This window comes from Leuresthes tenuis, unplaced genomic scaffold, assembly GCF_036924035.1.
Source record: "Leuresthes tenuis unplaced genomic scaffold, fLeuTen1.0.hap1 SCAF_7, whole genome shotgun sequence".
In the NCBI taxonomy this organism is placed as follows: Eukaryota; Metazoa; Chordata; class Actinopteri; order Atheriniformes; family Atherinopsidae; genus Leuresthes; species Leuresthes tenuis.
Genome location: NW_027325361.1, coordinates 23933936 through 23955449, shown reverse-complemented (window position 1 = coordinate 23955449; position 21514 = coordinate 23933936). Strand labels below are relative to the sequence as shown.

General features: G+C 37.9%; 1 protein-coding gene across 1 annotated transcript in view; it reads left to right on the top strand.

The window, feature by feature from the left end:
• Positions 1-21514, top strand: part of gabrg3 (gamma-aminobutyric acid type A receptor subunit gamma3) — a 68089-nt gene that overhangs the window by 29479 nt on the left and 17096 nt on the right. The window contains exons 4-5 of the mRNA XM_072388749.1: positions 15937-16157; positions 21055-21137. Coding sequence (XP_072244850.1) covers positions 15937-16157; positions 21055-21137 — 304 coding nt within the window. The remainder of the gene's footprint in view (positions 1-15936; positions 16158-21054; positions 21138-21514) is intronic.

The following is a 21514-nucleotide window of genomic DNA, read 5'->3' as shown; positions in this document are numbered from 1 at the left end:
CTTTTACTCGCGCTGAACTCGGAGAATAAGCCGACGGAGGCAAGGATATTCTTTAGCTTCTTTTAGCATATTTATTTGACATTAGCACACTCCTTTCTTCTGTCACGGAGGAATGAACTTGTAACCTACGCCATTTACAAAAACTGGGCGTGGCTTAAAACAAAAACGTAATGACATAGCATGAGCTTCTGGGCTTTACACTCAAGACTCTACTGCAGTTAAAACAAGACACTGCATCTACATAAACAACCGTACAATAACACCACACACTTACAGTCTTCTGTTGTGTGTCTCATAACAACTGAGTACACTAAATAAAAGACTGTTTCTTAACAGACTGTGAGAAAAAAATGCATTTTAATGTTGAGATATTTTTATTGCAGCCCAGCATACAACTCGGACAGCAAGGAAACATGAATCAAAGTTTAATTTTGGTTAACGCAGTCAGTACCGGTCGTTAATCAATTTCCACCGTTTGAGTCAACATTCATTTTGCGATTGAAATGTCAGCGACGTTTTTGATTGAAAATTAAACGTTTATTCATTGTTAACTTCTCAATGTTGGATGCTGAACCTGTTATATATTTCTGCCGGAGCACAACGCAGCAACACAGCAACACGGCACAGAGCAGATCGTGTGGGACAGGAAGTCGTGCGCAGAAACAAAATCAAACACCTGGTTAATTTTCAAAATAATAATAATAATTAATAATTTTCTGTGGTAATTTGCCCTTCCGTCATGAGTCACCATAATAGTCCTTCAAAAAGCCTCAGAATGCCCCATTTTTACCTCAAATTTCAAAAGCTCCGCACCGCACTGTTTTTTTTAAGATTTCTGACACATCTGAAAACATGATGTTAAAATTACATATTGTTTTCATTTCTATCAGTTTAGTATTTGACTGTGTTTATAGATTCAAGAGTTTTATTTGTCACATACATAATCATACACAATGTCCAGTGAAATTTTCTTTTTACCTACTACCAAGAATTAAGGATAAGAATTTAAATATAAATATGTCGAATAAAAAAAACTTGGCACAATAATTCCACACAAAATAAGAAAATAAGAAAAATGCTTCAGTAAAAGTGTAGGGTATTAAAGTGTAAAAAGTTACAATATTAACAATTTTATTGACATTAGCATTAAGGTGCAGGTGAGTGAGATAGTCCAGTTTTTTATATTCTTCACTAAAAGGAAAGCAGGATAGGGAGGAAAAGGCTGAGCCAAACCAAGCTCATCTTTGGGCCAAGCAGCAAGAAGAAGAGCAGTGATAGAGGGGGAGCAGGTACTATAAAAGGAAGAAACTATGCCAAACCTGTATACGTTTTAAAAGTCAGATGTATAATGCAGGATAATTGAAGTATTGTGTAAGATTATAATAGAAATGTGTTCAAAAGCTGGCTTTCCTTAACAAGAGTGAACAGATTAGGCACTATCGTCATCATGATAGTGTAATAGGGCTTGGGTATCTATTTTGAATACTGAAGGAAATATGAAGCATTTGTATATATTATCCCTCTGTCCCAGGACAGTTCATTCCTTTTTATTCCTGATCCATGACTTGTTGAAATTCATTCTTCAGTTTTACATTGTAACTCATTTGCAAATCATTTAGGATGAGGCTGATGTTCTCTGATAACAAACAAAACAAATAAGCCTAAAGGTCATTATCATGTTGTTTTTGTTCCTTTAAGACTCTGAAAAGGGCCAGATTTAAATAACAGAATTAAAAAAAATTTCCAGGGGAGTATGCCCCTGAACCCGACTAGAAGTTCTGACTCATGACCTCAGTATTTTTTGGGCCCTGCGTACGTCTGTGGCGCTCCCTGTAGTCGTGGGCTGGGAGCCCTCTCAGTGTGGTCGGCCCCCAAGGGTGGCTTTTTCCTTGCCTTAGGTCTCGGTGCCCGGCCATGTCTCTGTCTAATCGGTGCAGTGGGTCTGAGCTTATGTGTTTGTGTGTGTGTGCACGTGCGTCTGCATGTGCATGTGCGTGTGCGCGCTCACGTGTGTGTGGGTAAGTGTATGTGTGTCTGTATGTCTCTGTTTCTCTCTGGGTATTTATGGTGATTGGAGGGTTGGTATGTTTTATCATTGTTGTTCTGTGAGGCACTTTGTGTAGCTTTTTAAATATGAAAGGTGCCATAAAAATAAAATTTGATTTGTCAAGCAAGGTCTGGGATTTACAATTTGGAATCTTGAGAATAAATACTTGAGAGCTATTAATTAATTTCAATTACAATAATTATTTAGTGCATACTAAGTACTACTACAGCAAGAAGTTAAGCACCCTGTCCTCTCTGTGTGACAAGCCTTTTTTAAGCCCAATTGTCTCCGAGTTAATTTACAATAATATCACTTGTCATGCTTGTATTGTTTCTAATTACAATGCACTATATGATTCAGGGTATCATTACTTCACCAAGAGACAAATGGTGATTAATTCCATTCTGCAAAGACTTACTAGCACTTGAAGCTTTTTTTTTCTTAAAATTTTTAAAGAAAATTAACATACTAGTGTTAATTAGACCACTAAAATATTGTGCCAGTTCACTCAGATGGTGCTGCCTGCTTACCTAGTTTGAGTGGAAGGACTGCAGGGTTACTATAACAACAGAGCTTCACATTCATAATGAATTGCTGACATCTGAGGGTTTTTATCTAAGAAAAAAAATCCCTGGCATGCATACACACATGCATGCAAACATGCATACACACAGGCATATATGCATAAATGCTGGCCTTCACTGATGTCTTCAGTTGCAACATTTTCTACATGCAGAGATGATCCCAGGTTATCCAACACCAGTGAGAATGCTTGTAATGGATTTCATTGTTTACATGATCTGACAGTTTAGTTGACTGGTTATAAACCTACAGAAAACAACAACATACTGAAGACTCAAACAGAAAAAAACAGCTGTTTAACTGCTCAATCCTGCTCAATCTTTTACCAATATAGCTGGAAAAATGTTTTCTGTCTTACAGAGCTAAATGTAATCTGCAAACTTGTTACCTTTGCTTCCATCTTTTTTCATGCTGTACTCAGAGGCACAGGTTTCAGCAAAGCCAAAGTGTTCTCATCATAGTTTGCAGCACAATTGAAAGGAGAAAGCTTGAAAAGACACCAGTAGCTATAAACCGCTTAACCAACTGCTGCATTCTCTCTCCATCTCTCCATCTGTGGAGAGAAAAGAAAGGAAACTGCAGCCATACACAGGATCGCCAGGATCACCTACAGAAACATAAATGGAAAGAAACACAACAGAAAAAACAAACAGTAACAACATCACCAGCAGCAAGTATATGAATAAAAATCGCTGTCATCAATGATTATTATTAAAGCCAAAAGTCACATTGTAATAGTGGAGTGAACATGTGAGTGAATCAATACTTGTGCATATGTGTGCGTGGGTGGGTGTGTGTGTTAATCATATACCAAAGTCTTTACATGAATTGTGAGTAGTGATGGAGGGAGGGGCCGTAACCACATCCACTCCAGAGATTAGGAGCAGACAGGAAAGGCTCCCAGACCCAGGTAACAAGTAACCCCAATGAGATAAGGAAGAGAGAAACCAGGCAGCCCATAACAAGAAATCCAGCCCAGCGGATAGCAAAGGAAGGTCCCAGGTAGAGCCCCCACAGCCATGGAGTGAAGGAGCCAGGGAACCAGGGGTGACGGGCCAGGCCCCGCCGCGCACAGGGTCCCATGTGCCTAAGGAGCACACCTCCATCCAGCATGAATTTTCTGATTTGAATAGTTTACTTGACTCATAAGTCCACAAACACCCACCTTCTTCTTAAACAATGAAAACGGTTTTTATACAGTATGTTTACACACGTGGACAAAATTGTTGGTACCCCTCAGTTAAAGAAGGAAAAACCCACAATTCTCACTGAAAGGACTTGAAACCTACAAAAGTAACAATGAATAAAAATTCATTGAAAATTAAATAATCAAAATCAGCCATTACTTTTGAAATGTTGATTAACATAATTATTTAAAAAAAACAAACTAATGAAATAGGGCTGGACAAAAATGATGGTACCTCTATAAAAGATTGAAAACTATTTGACCAGAGTGACATGATTAACTCAGGTGTGTCCTTTAATTGACATCACAGGTGTTTCCAAACTCATAATCAGTCAGTCTGCCTATTTAAAGGGAGACAAGTAGTCACTCTGCTGTTTGGTGAAAAGGTGTGTACCACACTGAACATGGACAACAGAAAGCGGAGGAGAGAATTGTCCCAGGACATCCGAAAAAAAATGATAGACAAACATCTTAAAGGTGCAGGCTATAAGACCATCTCTAAACAGCTTGAAGTGCCTGTGACAACAGTGGCTCATATTATTCAGAAGTTCAAGACCCACGGGACAGTAGCCAACCTCCCTGGACGTGGCCGCAAGAGGAAAATTGATGACAGATTGAAGAGACAGATCATTCGAATTGTATCCAAAGAGCCCAGGACAACCTCCAAAGAAATTAAAGGTGAACTCCAAGGCCAAGGAACATCAGTGTCAGATCGCACCATTCGTCGTTGTTTGAGCCAAAGTGGACTTCATGGGAGACGACCAAGGAGGACACCACTGCTGAAAAAAAATCATAAAAAAGCGAGACTGGAATTTGCAAAAATGCATGTTGACAAGCCACAAAGCTTCTGGGAGAATGTCCTTTGGACAGATGAGACCAAACTGGAGCTTTTTGGTAAGGCACATCAACTCTATGTTCATAGACTCAAAAACCAAGCATACGAAGAAAAGAACACTGTCCCTACGGTGAAACATGGAGGAGGCTCAGCAATGTTTTGGGGCTGCTTTGCTGCATCTGGCACAGGGTGTCTTGAATGTGTGCAAGGTGAAATGAAATCTGACGACTATCAAGGCATTCTGGAGAGAAATGTGCTGCCTAGTGTCAGAAAGCTTGGTCTCAGTCGCAGGTCATGGGTCTTCCAACAGGACAACGATCCAAAACACACAGCCAAAAACACCCAAGAATGGCTGAGAGAAAAGCGTTGGACTATTCTAAAGTGGCCTTCCATGAGCCCAGATCTGAATCCCATTGAACATCTGTGGAAGGAGCTGAAACATGCCATTTGGAGAAGACACCCATCAAACCTGAGACAACTGGAGCAGTATGCTCATGAGGAATGGGTTTTTCCTTCTTTAACTGAGGGGTACCAACAATTTTGTCCACGTGTGTACATAGAATTAGGGATAAATGTGTACCTCTAAAAGAAACCCAACTCACTTAAAGTTTAAAAGACCAAAACATTCTAACCAGAAATACTATACAAGTAAAAAAACAAAAAAAAAAAACACAGGTTATCTCTGAACGTTGGGGTCAGGTGACTGATGCTGCCATTGTAGAATATTCCTGTTCTCCACCTTCAAAAGCTGTTGGGCTACTTTCTCAGAATGTTTCAGGTGGATCTGTACTGTGAGGCATCAACCTAGCTACATTTTGAATATGAACAAGCAGTGCAGTATATTCTTGTACACTTTAAAACTCATCCTGCTGCTTTTATGGTCTGATATCATCAATAAACTCAGTGCCCTTAAAAGCTATGCATACAATACCATTTGACTGCCTCCATGCTTTTTGCAGATGTGTGCTTTGGATGATGAGATGCTCTATGCCTACGCCATATATATGTATTTTTATTTTATTCTGGTAAAAGTTATTTTCATCTGTCCAAAGAATGCTGTGTCGGTCTGCCTTATAAAAAATAAATAAAATTCTAATTTGCCCTTTTTGCCTTTCTGGGCTAATGTTTTATAACCAACTTGAAGTGTGTGGTGGTGTGTTTCTTCTTATTTAAAAGCATTGTGAGAGCTTTGAAAGAAGTATTGATCAGTTCAATTCCTTGTCTCCTCTCCCTTCTCTGTTCTCTGCTAAGACATTTGTGTGGCACACATATTCAAGCTCAGTTGGCAGAAAAGCTACTTTCAAACCAAATCTGACAAAGCATCACCAGCCCTTTGTGTGGTGTGATGTGAAGCTGACATATGACATTTTAGATATGTTTTATGCAAATATAAATTATATATAAGTAGCTATAACATTAGTCTAATTTGTTTGATAGAATGGTATCTTCTTTTAGAACTTCAGAGAAGATCTGATGATGTTTAAAACATATTTATGTAGAAATATTTTAGATATAGAAATAGAATAGAATAGAAAAATACTTTATTCATCCCCCAGTGAGGGAAATTCAAATTAGTCAGGTAGCTCCAAAAAAATGATAAATATTTACAATTATTGCATACTAGACAACAACAACAATAATAATAATAATAATAATCAATGACAAAATAAATAAATTTAAGAAGAACATGTCAGCAGTCAATATTAAAAAGCCTTATGGCTGTGGGGACAAAGGACCTCCTGAACCTTTCAGTCCTGCAGCACAGTGAGATGAGCCTCTCACTGCAGCTGCTCCTCTGACCTGCCAGGATGCTGTGGAGAGGATGGCTATTATTATCCAAAACAGAATACAGTTTCCTCCTCATCCGTTGCTCCACCACAGCACTGAGAGGGTCTAGTGTTCTACCTACAACAGAACTGGCTTTTTTTACCAGTTTGTCCAGGCGCCTTCAGTTTTTGTCTGTTGGGCAACTATAATATATATATGATATAAATATATATTAATGTTTAACATAATATAAATATAATTATATTTATATATAATATACAAAATATAATATGTTTATATAATATATATGTGTGTCTGTGCATATTTATGTATGTATATTTGTGTGTGTGTATATACAAACTTTTAAGGACCAGCAACATTAACATTAAGAAAGTACAACTTAAAAAACTTGTTTATGTTTCTTATGTTGTTGGGGGAAAAAATGCCCAGTAGGCTGTTTATTGAACCTGCTGAGAGAATGCTGAACCTGATAAATTGCCTGTCTTCATAGCCTGTCAGAAGGAACCAAGTCCACTCAAAAGACAATATATTATGTGTCATGTCCCCGACTGCTATTAACAAAAACAAAGGTTTAAATGATTAATGTACCAAAAGCTCATCCTGTCTACAGTAAAGAGCATCTTCATTACAAACCTGATTTTACAGACTCATGGCATGGTTGACTTTGCTATGACATAACCACTAAAATGTGTATGTCTTCATTAATCCCTTAAACATTACATACCATTTTACTTTTATGTTCAAACCCTTGCTTACATGAGTTTGTGTTGAAGTTGTGAAATTTAGTCTTCTTTATGAGACCACTTTGCAGATTTAGTCAGAGCTTGAATTGACCACTAAGCAAGTGTGCATGTGATGCCAAACAATGTGGCAAACTTTCAAAAAGAAGAAAGAGAGTTATTTATATAATTTCTAACATGAATCAAATGGATAATGGACATTGTGTCCTGGGTTAAGATAGGTAAATGCTAATATAACTCTGTTTCCACCTATAATCCTGGACAGCATACCAGTACAGATAATAGAGCTTGAGCCTTTACCAGCTGCCTTTGAGCAAGAGGCAGAAACAAATGAGACAGACAACCATGCACACTCACAGCTACAATCAATCTAACATCCATGTTTGTGGACTGTGGGAGGAAGCTGGAGTACCTGGAGAGAACTTTTACATGCACAGGGAGAACATGCAAACTCATGCAAAGGGTCGAGATTCAAACAGGTAATCCACTTTCTGCGAGGTGACAGTGCTAATCCCAACACAACCCTTTACAGATTCAAGTAGTTTAAATTCTGTAAAAATTGATTAATCAGGTAATTCATTTCACAGAAAATACAAAAACAAGATTTAGCTCTTTAGATCTTATATCTTTAGATATAAGATTTAGTTCTGAGACTTTAAAAAGAACCACTAAAATAGAGCAAGTTTAGCATGTATTTTAGCATGTAGTTTCTGTTACAGCTTTTAGTCACTGTCTTGTCTGGTTTTTGATTTCACCTGGTTTACGGAATAATTTTGGCCAGTGAAACACCCCCCATCTGCTCTCAAAAATGAAAGGACAAATGTTTGAAAAATGATATTTCTGACTGTTTTCCAGTTGCATGATTTTAAACTAGCGAGGATAAAGAACATTGCAGATTCCGCTTAAAAAAGGACAAGTAGACTCAGCCATATTTTAATAAGCAATAAAGCCATATGTTCAATTGGACAATTATATGAATGCGGAATATGTTGGTCAGCTGGTTCAGTGTTGATAAAAGGGGATTCGTGTGAAAAGGAACTTAAGACAGTGCTCTGTCTAAATATTTTTCTTTCTTTCTTTTTTCAGGCTGAAAGATTTCAATAATGAAGTCATCAACATGAGCATCACATCACAAGGCTCATAGTTGTGGTTTAATCAGCATGTTATGAACCCATGTTATGTTAGTAACTGCAGTAACACAAAAAAGAACCAGTTTTGGGACATGAGTGAACAAAATGTACCTTTGCTGCTATGAAAACCATTATAAAAGCAGAGGCATTCAAAAAATGGAGAGAGTAGGAGATAACATAGTGATCGTGATGAAGGAGAGACTGAGGATAGGACATATGATTCAGCAGCTGTAACTCTCCTTTGCTTGTGTTACCTGCAACCGAGCTTCGTCACGTTGAGGGGTGAGGACCTTGGTACATACACAGAACATACACACATATATACACTGGCAGTCCAAAGCCAAAGTCAAAAATGATTCAATTATGAAGGAAATTAATAACATCAATCAATGATGCAAAGCAGGGTTTCCAGAAAACGTGATTAAACGTAAGAGAGCACAAAACTCACAGAGCAGTTCAGGACAGAAGAACAAGCAGAAACGAAACCAAGAGGTGTGATGATGAAGTGGCAAAGAACACAGAAAACCAGGCAGTATAAATACAGAGAATGGCACTCAATAAACAGACAGTAGAAATAAACTAACTGAAACCAGTTGAGAGGCAAGCAAGGTAATAAGCAACTAAAGACCACTTGAAAAGATAAAAATATGAACAAAAATACAACCAAACCAGAAGTTATGACAAGCTAAAGCCAGGAATGTTAAATGTGCGTGTTACATATTTCATGCACTGCAAAAGTGTTTGAGATGGAACTGAAACACGTAAAATCTGCTTTTTTCATACATTCAACAGCTCTGTGCACCAAAACCTAGTCTATGATGTATGAATCTTTGCAACCTTTGTGCCACTACATCAGTAATATAGCGTAATGGGATACTGAGCTTTTTTGCACGTGCACCTGATCTCCACAAAATTTCCTGGTGCGCTTTATATTGTAGAGACAAAGGGTTGCATGCTACTTTTAAAGAAAACCTTGAATGAATTTAGCACACCATGGAAAATGACACATTTTGTTGATTATTTATGTGAATAGATTACCTGTTTTTGCAAGATAAGGTGTTAAAAAGATAAGACTTTCAAATGTTATGTCCACTTACTGTTGCTTTCTGTAGCGAGCAGAATCCATGCTGCTGCTCGCAGCTCACTCACTCTGAGAGACAATATGCAAACCAAGAGTCATCGAACAGAAGGCAAAATTAAAAAATGAATCATCTGCCATAGTCCATGTGCTGCTTGAAGTATTTTACATGTACCCACAAGCTTTATGGTTCAGTCAGAGGAGTGTGAAAGCCATTACTAAAGTTTTCATGTTAATAAAGAAAATAAGGATCATTAAATGCTACCACTTTTTTTATTAACAAATGAGTCTGACTTACCCAAACGTTGTCCTCATTTTTGTGATGAGGTGAAAGCTAAAGCCGATGTTTCAGTTTCTTGAATGACTCAGAAGGAAGGAATTTGAGCGGGTAGCAAAATAAACGTAACATTAAAAAAGGCAGTAACTGCAAAAAACCCTAAATAAAATTCAAGCAAAGAACTTAAAGCTGCAGCGTGTAACAATGACAAAAATCTATTGGAAACAAATCTTCAGGGGGCCATGAGAGGATATTTTCCCAACAATTCCACCCTCAGTCTATCAGTTTTACTTTATAGGAGGGAGCATGCACTGTAAAACAAGTGGGGTTCATCCTATGGGAACATTGCAGTGGATTTGCATGTGTAAGAAAACTTAAAGTTCCTGCTTTGTCTCTAATGTGGCTTCAAAGCTTTTGATACAGTGTGTTTAAGCCATACGGTGTCAGTGTCAAGGAACAGGACCTTGGGTTTTGTCATATCATAGTATCAACTAGGATGAATACAATTTCAAATCATTAAGTTCTCCAGCCTCAGCAAACCTTAGGACCCCGAGCAGTGGGTCCCACCAGGTGAATGATAAAGTTTTGCTACTTCTAATGAGGAGACAGAGAGAAGCTTAAAGCCAGCAAAGGCATGTAACAAGATCTCTCTAAGCACAGAACAGTATGTACAGTAATGTGTGCCTCTTTTTCTGCATTCTCATAAAGTGCCAGCTCACACTGAAAACCTAGAAGCTTTTGTGCTGGCCTAGTTTACAGCATCTGGCAGAAGTGCTGGACTTTTCAACTGAAACTAAATCAAACAACTTAAATGTTCTCAAAACTTAAGGAGGAAATATATTTAGCTTGAGGGTTAATGCCCGCATCACTTGCTCTGAATGAGACACCCTTCTTACCTTAAACAGAACTGAAAAGTGGGAGGAAACAAAAACTTTTTTCTGGTCCACGAAGCGGAACTTGTACCTCTCTTGAGTGTGAAGGAGCTGAAAAAAAGAGGTCACAGTTATTTTTGTCCTCAAGTTTACAGTAATGTGTAGCACAAAGTCAGCAATTACAAAAATATATGAATATACAACATACTGCAAAAAAGAAAAAAAGTCCATACTAGAATAGAATGAAAAGTGAGCAAATGTAGAGCTTCTACTGACCTTTTCTCATTTGTGACCAATTCAAGGAGAATATGGAGAATATGTTGATTTGGTGCATCTTAATCAGCTCAGGCAACATAGTGCGGAACAGGCTTCTCCCACAAATTTTTTCACCTCAAAAAAGTAATTAATGAAGTGTGATTTGCATAAACTGGCAGGAAGGTCAATGGAATACGCATCTGCTCGCCTCCCTTCAAAGTGAAAAGCTGCAACACTCACTGCAGCCGGCACAGAGCAGCAGTGTCATCCTGACAGGAGGCTTCTCCCAGTCTGCTGCACATTTCAGCCGCATTTTCCATCCAGAGCCATTAGTCAGCCCAGTGCCCATTTGATTTATATTCTGGTCAGTTTTACGCAATGGGTAAACTGGAGCAGAATAATTTTTCTCACATCAAAATCCACATTAAGCCATGTGCAGATTTTCAATGATGATTGATTTTCCCACTTTCCCATCGATTTAAAACTTAATGGGGAAATATTTCTTCAGAAAAAAACCTGTTTAGTGTGACTCAACATTCAGGAGAAAATTTTGAGATTCAAGATTTAATTTTCCTCCAAGTGTCTTTAAAGATAAATCTGCTCTGAATCACTGAGCAGAGAAAGCAGCTTCTACATGAGATGTAGCCACAAAAGTTTAAACCTTTTGTAAGAAGTGCAGGAACAGCTAGATTCTTACTAACACTTTTTAAGTTAATTTCACTCTGCCTCCATGTGTAACAACGTCTTTTTTTTTACATAGTCTATGAGTCCAGCTGATGTCTACACTATACCACCTTGCATTTTACATTTCCGTTTATGCCAAAGGTGCGGGATGAGGTGAAAATTTTAGAACAGGGTAAATCTTTTTATCATGCACCTTGCTTTGTACAGAAGGGACATTTGTTCTTCTTGTTACGGTGACTAGCAGCAGTTTCATGTGCCATGGGACAATTTGCTCTGTACTCCACTTTGAATGACATGATTCTGTCGGTTGTTTTTGTACTGTCCAGCAGTGTCTTTAAATATAATGTGTGTTCCCTCAACACTAACAGTCTTAATATAGAAACCTTTTCCAAGGCAGATGAAGTGAAAGACTCATTTTCTTCACAGCAACACCTGCCACAGTATAGTAACTGGAAGCAGCTGTGAGCAGCAGGGAGGTGGAAGTGGGATCAATATGCTTTCCACGTAGTTAACATTGTTAGATAATACAAGACGGTACAAAGTTGGTAAATTTACCTCTTACCCAATGGGTGCAGCTCACTATTTCCAGAACTCATATTAGTTATTTTCATTTCATGAGCAGGATGTCTCCTTCACTGGTCATTTTTTTCTTTTTTAGAATCCCCTGAGCTCCACAAAATTAAAGATCATGAGCACCCAGTGATTCTCATAATTATAGGATTCATTCTCTGTGGGGAAGCTATTCAAGCTTGTGCAAGGTCAAATGCATTTCAGGCAGCCGAATAAAAAGGTGTAGACAGCTAGAAGGGAGCAAGATATCATTAATTTCATTGTAATGTACATCTTTGTATGCTTCGTTGTCAGAGAGATTCAAGGTTTCATTTGCATGAACTAGCATATGTCCATTTCAGCACAACAGCCTTCAAGCTGAATTACTGACAGTCATGCTCATTTGAATAACTGTAACAGGGGTTTTAGAATTTTACATTTTACTTCGGGCATATGCAGCAACTGTAACTGGTAGGCTAAGTGAACAGAAGCAAGTTGGGATGCTAAAGAGCAACAGACAGATTCACAATGTTGAATGATTTTATGAGCAAATCACATGCCTGCATACAGAAGGACATTAGATGAATGTAGCAACCTAACTTAAAAAATGTCTGGACCCCATGGAAAATATAAATACAAACATAATGGGGTGATTTGGAAACTACATGAACCAATATTCTGTTCACAATACAACATAGAAAACATATCAAATCTTGAAAGTCCAACATGGCAGTGACAGAAATAATGAGATTGTGATACAAGCAACTGAAATGGGTTTTTTTCGGAGGGTGGCTGGGTTCAGCCTTAGACCTTGGGTGAGGAGCTCAACCAGAGTCGCTGCTCCTCCACATCACAAGGAGTCAGTTGAGGCGGTTCGGGCATCTGACTAGGGTGCCTCCAAGTCGCCTCGCTTTGGAGGTTTTTCAGGCAAGTCCAGCTGCTGGGGGAGAGTTCCCTCCCGAATCTGTAGCCTCCGTAACCCAACCTCAGATAAGCAGAAGATAATGGATGGATGGATCCATCTAATTAGGTTAGATTCTTCAGTAGCATGTGTGTTTGCCTTTTGGTGAGCCTCTGGTGTGTGCTGTTGATTTGGAACTCTTTCTGTCACTGATGGTTTTGTGTTCAGTGCAGGCGGGTTAGTGGTACAACAGCTTGCAGTGATATGTCCCCACCACTTATGTGCTGTTTATCAGCATGTATGAGTGCCTGTATGATAATGAGTGTATTTTATTTTTGTTTGACTTGAGCTTTAGCGTTAAACTCAGCCTTATTTCTGGGTCATGTATTGCTGTTAGCAGCTGTTTGAAGGCAGAAACTCTATTTAAAAGATATCGGGCAACACAAGTTTTGATCATTATAGCCTTGGCTTTCCCACTTGACTAGTTAAAATGTGACCGTTTGTGCTGTAATGATAACAGTTCAGCCTTGGTTGGGATTATCAACATCATTATTTGTGGTCATCGTAATCAGGCGCACGTATTTCACATTAAGTTCTGCAGTAGTTGTTAGCGTGCCTGTAAGATACATTCAAATATGTGAAAAAGCAATGTGACATCTGCAGCAGTTCAGTGTGTTGTGACTATAATCTCTAGTATTCTGGATTTTGGGGCCCTTTGAGAGTAAAATTTTGTGACAGATATCTGACTGATTACAACAGACTCTACACTTACTTTAAAGGCAAAGAGGCATTAGACTTAGTAATAAATACACATTGTTTTTAACATGGCACAAGTATGAGCTGCAGCATTCAGGTTAATTGATGGATTTGCATGGCAGCAGGGAATTATCTGGCCTCAGATCAGTTTTTCAGAGGGCTCTGACCCATCATGTTACTGAATAGATATCAACATTGCATTGTCATATTCATCCTCAGTTTCACAGCACCTGAGCAAAATTAACAAAAGAAACTTTAAAAGCATTTTTAACTGCAGCTGAAGCTCTTTGATTAAATATCAACAATTTCAATTACTTATATCCCTTACTATTTTGTTTTAAACAGTGGAAAGCTGTTTTTTTAGTTTAATATGAGTTTTTATTGGCAGAATGATGTATTGTGATGAGAAAACAGCTGCAGGTTTGTATCTGACAAACAGCAGTGACGGTGCAGCTGGTGTTTTCAGCTGAAGTCAAAAATCACAGGTACACTGTTGTAGTGCTGTTAAACCCTCACAAGCGTAACACTTACAAGCCCTATGCTCTTGGCACCCTCATATGAATTGTTTTGGAGATATCACATATTGTTGTTAGAAAACTGTGACTCTGTGAGGACATACCTCAGTTGAGGATAAACCTCACTTGGTGCACAAATGATAAATATTCCAAGCATTCCATTGTGCTCTCTTTCATTTTAACAGACATGTCTCGATGAAGCACAAAGGAACAGAAGTGTTCTTGTGACCAACATTTGAATGTCATCACGTCAAATTGATGAAGCCGTTAATATTCAGAAAAACTTGCCTGTTATTTCATTAGGTGGGGGAGTGTAGCTGTTGGTGTGTCTCTGTGTATTTGCTGCCATTTCCCTCTTCTATTATTATTTTGATAATTTGTAGTCTCTAAGACGAGACAAGACTACAGAGGGGATTCATCTTGATTTTTGAAGGTTCCTGATGGAACCCTTTACAGGGTGGAGCTTTTAAACCCCTTTTCATACGGGCTTCGTTGCGTTAATGGTTTTAAAATGACTGCACCTGTGAATGTGTGGATAATAGGCATACTTGTAGTGAGGCTTGCACTGAGTGCACTGCTGTTATTGTTGCAACTCATCATGCTCATTTTTACTTTGCTTTGGCTACATTTTCAAATCCAGTTGCTTTTTCAGAGAATGAAGCCTTTATTCCAGCTCATCCATGTATTAAATTCAGTCCAATCTTCCAATCTTCATCTGGTGCACTGTGGAAGGTGAGGAAGGCCTTGACTGTAGTTCTTTAGTTTAATTTTCTTGTCATTTTCTTTTGAAAACAAAGTGTGTTTTTCATAATAGGTTTATTTAGCTAGTTTGGTTTTTTTTTTAAAATCATTGTTTTAGTTTGTGCAACATTTTGCTGGGTAAAAAACAAAATTCAAAGTGCTCCTCTCAAATATTGATATTTTGTCTTTTTACAAAGGGATATAAATATCCAATATTTGTAACATGCTGATGATGACATGACAGACCAGACCAGAAGTTGGATGAAGCTGAATTAAGCTGACTTTTAATGACATAAATAAATCAGGGCCTTCTAGTGGCTCAGCCATTCACATCCACTCCATATGAATATGTATGAATATGTACATAATCTACAGTTTGGTTATCAAACTTTTGTTCTAAAATGCCCATTAGTAAAACGTGTGATTGTAACCAAAATATTCAAAAGACAATTTAGAGATTTAGTTGTGCCAGTTAAGGTCTGGAGTGATTGTTCTTTTGATGTAATCAGTGTGAAATTGTACTGAGCCCAACACTGTTCAAATAAACTTAGCATTAACTATTAATTATGAAACACCACAATTTCATTTATCTATACTACAATAAAATTGCGTTGTTTTTTTTTTTAAATTACCTTTGTATAATCTTTGTCAGCAAATACCAGAATACCAGGGGCTGAAAGGAGCTGTACCCTTGGAGAGGTTACACTCAGAATAGCATGAGATGAGCACGACACATGGGCCAGCAAGCAAGTTAAATGATAAATGTTCCTGCTGGTTAAAGTGATGAATGACAGATGGCATGCAAATATTAGTCCGAGACACATAATCCTCTAATTCTCAATCATTTAAAAAGGATATCAATACTCTTTGATGGCAGATCTAGTTGTTCCCTTGTCTTCTTTTTTTTATAACCACAGAACATTCCTGATGCCTTTTTAATAAATTGACAAGACACTATGCAGGCTGTTCACTTACATTTGTCTTTTGTTTCTTTTTTTAGGAGTACCAAATTGACATCATCTTTGCCCAGACATGGACAGACAGCCGCCTCAGATACAACAACACAATGAAAATATTGACTTTAAACAGCAATATGGTTGGACTTATTTGGCTACCAGACACCATCTTCAGAAACTCCAAGAATGCAGATTCCCACTGGATTACAATGCCCAACCAGCTGCTCAGAATATGGAACGACGGGAAGATACTTTACACCTTAAGGTAAATACAGATATCGGCCTGCATAAAAAGTTGTTTCAACAAATACAGTTCAAATATGTGCCAACTCCTCCTTGGACATACAGAAGATATATGAAAATGTTCAGACTTTTTGCACACTTCATAGAGTTGTACATTTAAATCAAAATGCCATTTTGACAAACTGACAGTTTTCAGACCGTTAATTCAAAACTTACAAAGAACCTAAAATGGAAGAAGCATTATGCATGGATGGGGAATGGATAACTCAGCCCTTTACCAAAGCACCTTTGGCAGCAGTTAAAATCATCTTGGGGAAACTTTGTACACCTGTATTTGGGTAGATTATCCCATTCGGACTCATGTCCGATCCTCTTAACCTCTATCTGAATGGATGGAAAGCGCTTGAACTGCTGTCATTAAGTATCTCCACAGATGTTCTAATTAAAGTAAGTCTGGGCCTTAGCTCAGTTGGTCAGAGACAGGCAGAAAGTTTTCCTGAAGTAATTTCTGTGTCTTGGCTGCACATGTTGTTGAATGTGTGAAAGGCGGACCATCTGCCTTTCAGATCCCAGCACTTTAGAACAGGTTTTCTTTTGTATCTGGCTGGATTCCTCTTCCCTAGAATTCTGGCCAGCGTCCATGTCCCTGCCCAACTCTAAAGCCCTGCACAGACCTATTACTGACGTTCATTCTGGGGGATTTATCTCATGTGGACAGCACTAAAGACAGGTGTGAACGAGCACTGAGGAGTCATTCAGATCAAGCTGGTTAGGCCACATTCAAAGGTGGTCTGGGATACTTGTGGCCACCTTTTTACAATCTGGCCCAGTGCAGGCGAGGGAGTGAGTCACACTGCTAGCGTTTCCACTGTTACTTCTGGTTAAGTGGGGCTTGATCTGGGTTCCCTTTGGAGCCTGTAGCTAGCGCCATTGGACTGGCAAATCCCCTTGGGCCAGACAGGCATTACTGGCAGGGTTGAGATGGAGAGAACTGGGGGCTAAATACAAGGAAGTCCAGTTGGTTACTAAAGGCCCAAAGATCCCAGCCATTCAGTGTTGGCTGAAGACCTTGCTCTGTCTATAGATATTCTAAATCTTTCAGTCTGTACGTTTACATGCACAGTTGAGTCAAGCTACAATAGCATTCAACCTGGGCATGAAATTGGACCACCGTCCTTGTAACAATATACATGCACGTCAGTCCGACTTGATTTTTTTGACAATGATCTTTTTTTCCTTATGTCATATAAAAATGCTAAATAATATAATATGCTGTTGATGAGCTAGAAAATTTTAGTGAAGAATTCTTTTCCTCAAATTGTGTAATTATTTCACAGAATGGTGAATTTGTTGTAAGTGGCATTTTTTTTACAATGAATGAGTCTGATTATTTACTTATTATTTACGCCTACTGCTGTCACTTTCTTGGATCTTTGTGTTTTGTGAGCATATTTATAGTGACCACATAAACATCTTCTAATACAAAAAAAATTAATCACTTTAATGTGTGATTGGCATTGTTCACCAAAAAAGTATGCAGAACCATTTATTACGCAAACATTCCCCCATCAGAGCAGTTAGTAATTATCTCTTGTCATCAGCAGCTTAAGTGCAAATTGGCTGCTTGAGTGTTAAGACCAATTTATAAAATCTGCCTCCTTTGAGCCCTTTAGCACCCTGTGTAATTGTAGCACTCCACAATATAAGCTGCTCCGTCTTTAACATCTGAATGACATTTTTAGCATCTTTTGACAGTGTTTTGGTGGTGTTCTCATGCTTGAACCTGAAACATCTCCAAATGTATTATTTGTTTTATTCCTTTATTTCTTTGTGACAACTGTTGTCAAGCACTTCCAAACCTTTTTATTATAACTTTTTCATTATATGTCATTATGTAAAATATTGCAGCAGATGTGAGGGAATAAAGCACACCACGCAAAAGTTGAAAATTTCCACAAGAGCAAAGCAGCAGCCTTTCAATGACTAAGTCAGGAGACAAACAAAGCTGGATTCTGACTTAAGCAGCCATGCTGACTGTTAAGAAGCATGCAGATTTTGAGGAGTAATATCTGCTGATGGCATGCGAGAAGGACAGTGAAATGTCATTTGGTATTAATTGTGCACTGGCTTGGCTGGAGTAAACAGAGATGACATTTTATGATACCCATGGCCTCTTCCGCATGCACAGCATTGTCCCAACTCTATTCATTAATGAGGTTGAAAGATCATACTAGAATTGCGTAGCAAAGTTTTTTTTTCTCTACTTTTCTCTCCCTTTGAGTGCCTTTTGTGTCTAGTCCCAAACAGTACATTATGTTGCTTTTATCTTGCACTCTTTGCAACTAAGTGGAAAAAGCCATTTTGCGGAAAAGCAGCTCATCCTTTAGACTCTGTTCTTTTATGTCACCTTGGTTGATTCTGAACCACTTGGTTTGATGTGTGAAGAGCCAGTCTATTTCATCGTGTATAAAGAGGTAGCCACATCCTCAGTATTTCCTGTCATCTTTTTGTATTTCTACTAAGAGCAGAGATGATACCAGCCTTCCTTAACTGGTTTATAATTGAAGGTCAGCAGCACGCTGGCAACACATTGAACAGCTTTCCCTAAGTAGCCACAAGTGATAGTTGTGGTGGTCTATTTTTTAAAACTGCTCATTTATTGTCGTGTTATAGTAAGAAGACACCGTGCTAATATGGCATAATTACTGTAATTACAGAAACAAAATAAAATCTTAATAATCTGACAAACATGTAGAAAGTTAAAGTGTAGCAGAGAAGAAGATGTGGTAGAAATCTTCAGAGGTCGGCTAACTAATCTATTTGGTTACTCATTTTGAAAAATACCCAATGTAGTTTAGCTTTCTAAAGCAAGTTTATGATGTGTTGTGTATTTCCTCAAACCCAAAGATAAATGCATTCTTCATAAACCTTTTCCAGATCCTTTGACAAATGACAGCAGTGTTACTCCAACAAGTGTGACCATAAATATGCGAATAAAACGTGGAGACATTTTTAAAAACATTGCTTCAAAGTTCTATTCACGGACAAAACTCACAAAGCTACAGCAAATCTCTTACAGTGGCAGGGTCTGCCCTGTGAGCGCCTTTTCTTTCCCTTTTCTTTTCATCATATACACTGCAGTGTTTCTTAATTTCTTCTCAAGGCCATTTCAATTCAACAAATATTACAAAAGCAATTAGAAAACAATAGAAAACTAACTAAAGATAGAAGACTTCAGTGGTAGTTAATTTTTTTAGGTTTTACATGTAGTAAAAAGATTCAAACTTCAGGTAGTTTGCTTCAGACTCTTCAAAACTTAAAATGATCATAGCTATGATTTTCTGTCCATCTATATTTTCACAGCTTTTGAGTTATAGCAGAAACAAGTTTTAAGTTTTTAAGAGGATGAAAGGCAAACAAGAAATTCTTAGCCCAAATTCATTCACATAGGAACAATAAAAAAAGAAAACTGTCAATTTACATGACAAAGACGAAATGTGTCTTCCTTTTATGCTCCTATATAAGAAAATGGTGTGGCTATCAGAGCAGTGATGTCACTTGTATTCCCTTTTCAAATATCTTTACTGTGAAAGGTCAGTTTCCCTTTGAATGACATACAATTTAGCCATCAAGTCATCATACTTTTCAGATATGTGGTTAGTTTTTAGTTAGGACAGATAAGTAAGACGGAAGCTTTTTTTTATCATATGTTTGTTAAAATCCAGAGGTAGAGTATAAACTAAGGATCCAGCACATTCATCTTCCCAGTGGATTCTTCAATCCTGCCTGCCTCAGTCGGATGTTCTCTTGCAGGAATCAATATGGGGAAAATTAACAGAAAAATAACAGAACATACGAACAAACTTCATATGTACAGTTTATAGAGAGAAGTAAACAGAAATGACATTGGAGTCACATCCATATCCATATCCATCACATATTCTCTTTTATCAGCATTAATGTATGAACTGTTTATAATCACACCTAAACCAGACAGCACGGTTCAATCTCAAGATCTTATTGGAGAAAACTTGACAGAAAACTTCAAACTTCAGTTCAGTTTACCAGACTGATAAACAAAATGTCTTCTTTGATTTCAATAAAGCAGTTGATATAAACCACTTCTTGTTCAACCCAAACGTCTTCACAACAGCAACACATCTGCTCCTTTGTCTTTTTTTCTTTTTTCCATTTCCCCCAGAAATTCTGTTTGTTACCAAACGCTCATTATGTAGGGGCCTGCACTCCTGAAGTAAAATCAATGGGTTTAAATAATACACATCAGTTTAGAATCACATTAATATGCTTTAAAACAAAGTCCACCATGTTCATACAGTAGCCTCAAACTAACAAACCTCATTTTTACTGTACTTCTTAGCAGACATTGTAATTTCCCCTTTGGAGAAGGGAGGTTGAGCCAAAGGTTATTGAGTTTGTTGCAGTCTGCAACTTTGCCACTAGATGCTTCAAAATATTTATGCACTGCTCTTTAGGCAGGATTCACACAGACTTGATGCAATAATGTTACACTGGACGAGCCTGATGTTTGGAACTGTCTCAACAAACACTCATGAAATCAGTGATGCAGTTTGGGAAGCTGGTGTCTGCACTACTGCTTGAAAAGATGAACTATTCTCTATTGTCCACCACAAGCTAAGCGAATCAGCAAATCCATAATTCAAATAGGCAACACAAGACGTGACCTTATTCAAAGTGAATGAAAAGTGAGACCTCTGAGTATTTGTAGTACTCAGTACATGTAGTACTGAGTACATGTAGATATAAATATCTCGCTTTGAACATTTGCACAACATCAATTTACACCTTTTGCTTACACACAATACCTTAATTAGTTTGCAAAGCAGCAGAGGCTTATTACAAAATTGGTCTGTTGCTTTCATTCCATTTTTTTTTTACAGGTTGACTATAAATGCAGAGTGCCAGCTGCAGCTACACAACTTTCCAATGGATGAACACTCATGTCCGCTCATCTTCTCCAGCTGTGAGTACGCATTGCTTGGTGAAGTACAAGTCTGCTTCTGTAATATCCCTCTGATACAAACATTTGTTTATTTATTTTCAGAATTTGAGTTTCCTGTTGAGTTGAAAGATAAGTTGCTGTTCTTTTTCTGTCACTACCTTTTGATCTTTTTGCCATTCAGATATGAAGAGGACATTTAAATGTAATGTGTAATTGGATTTAAAAATTGCATGGAGTTGTATACCTAAACACAAGCAGCACATGCCCCATGGGAAATCTGCTTCTCTGTTAATCTGTGAATATATGTTTTCAATTACAATAACACCCTCCTTTCACCCATGTGAACTGATGGCTCTAGTTAAAATATGACGAGTTAATTATCTGAAAAATTATAGATT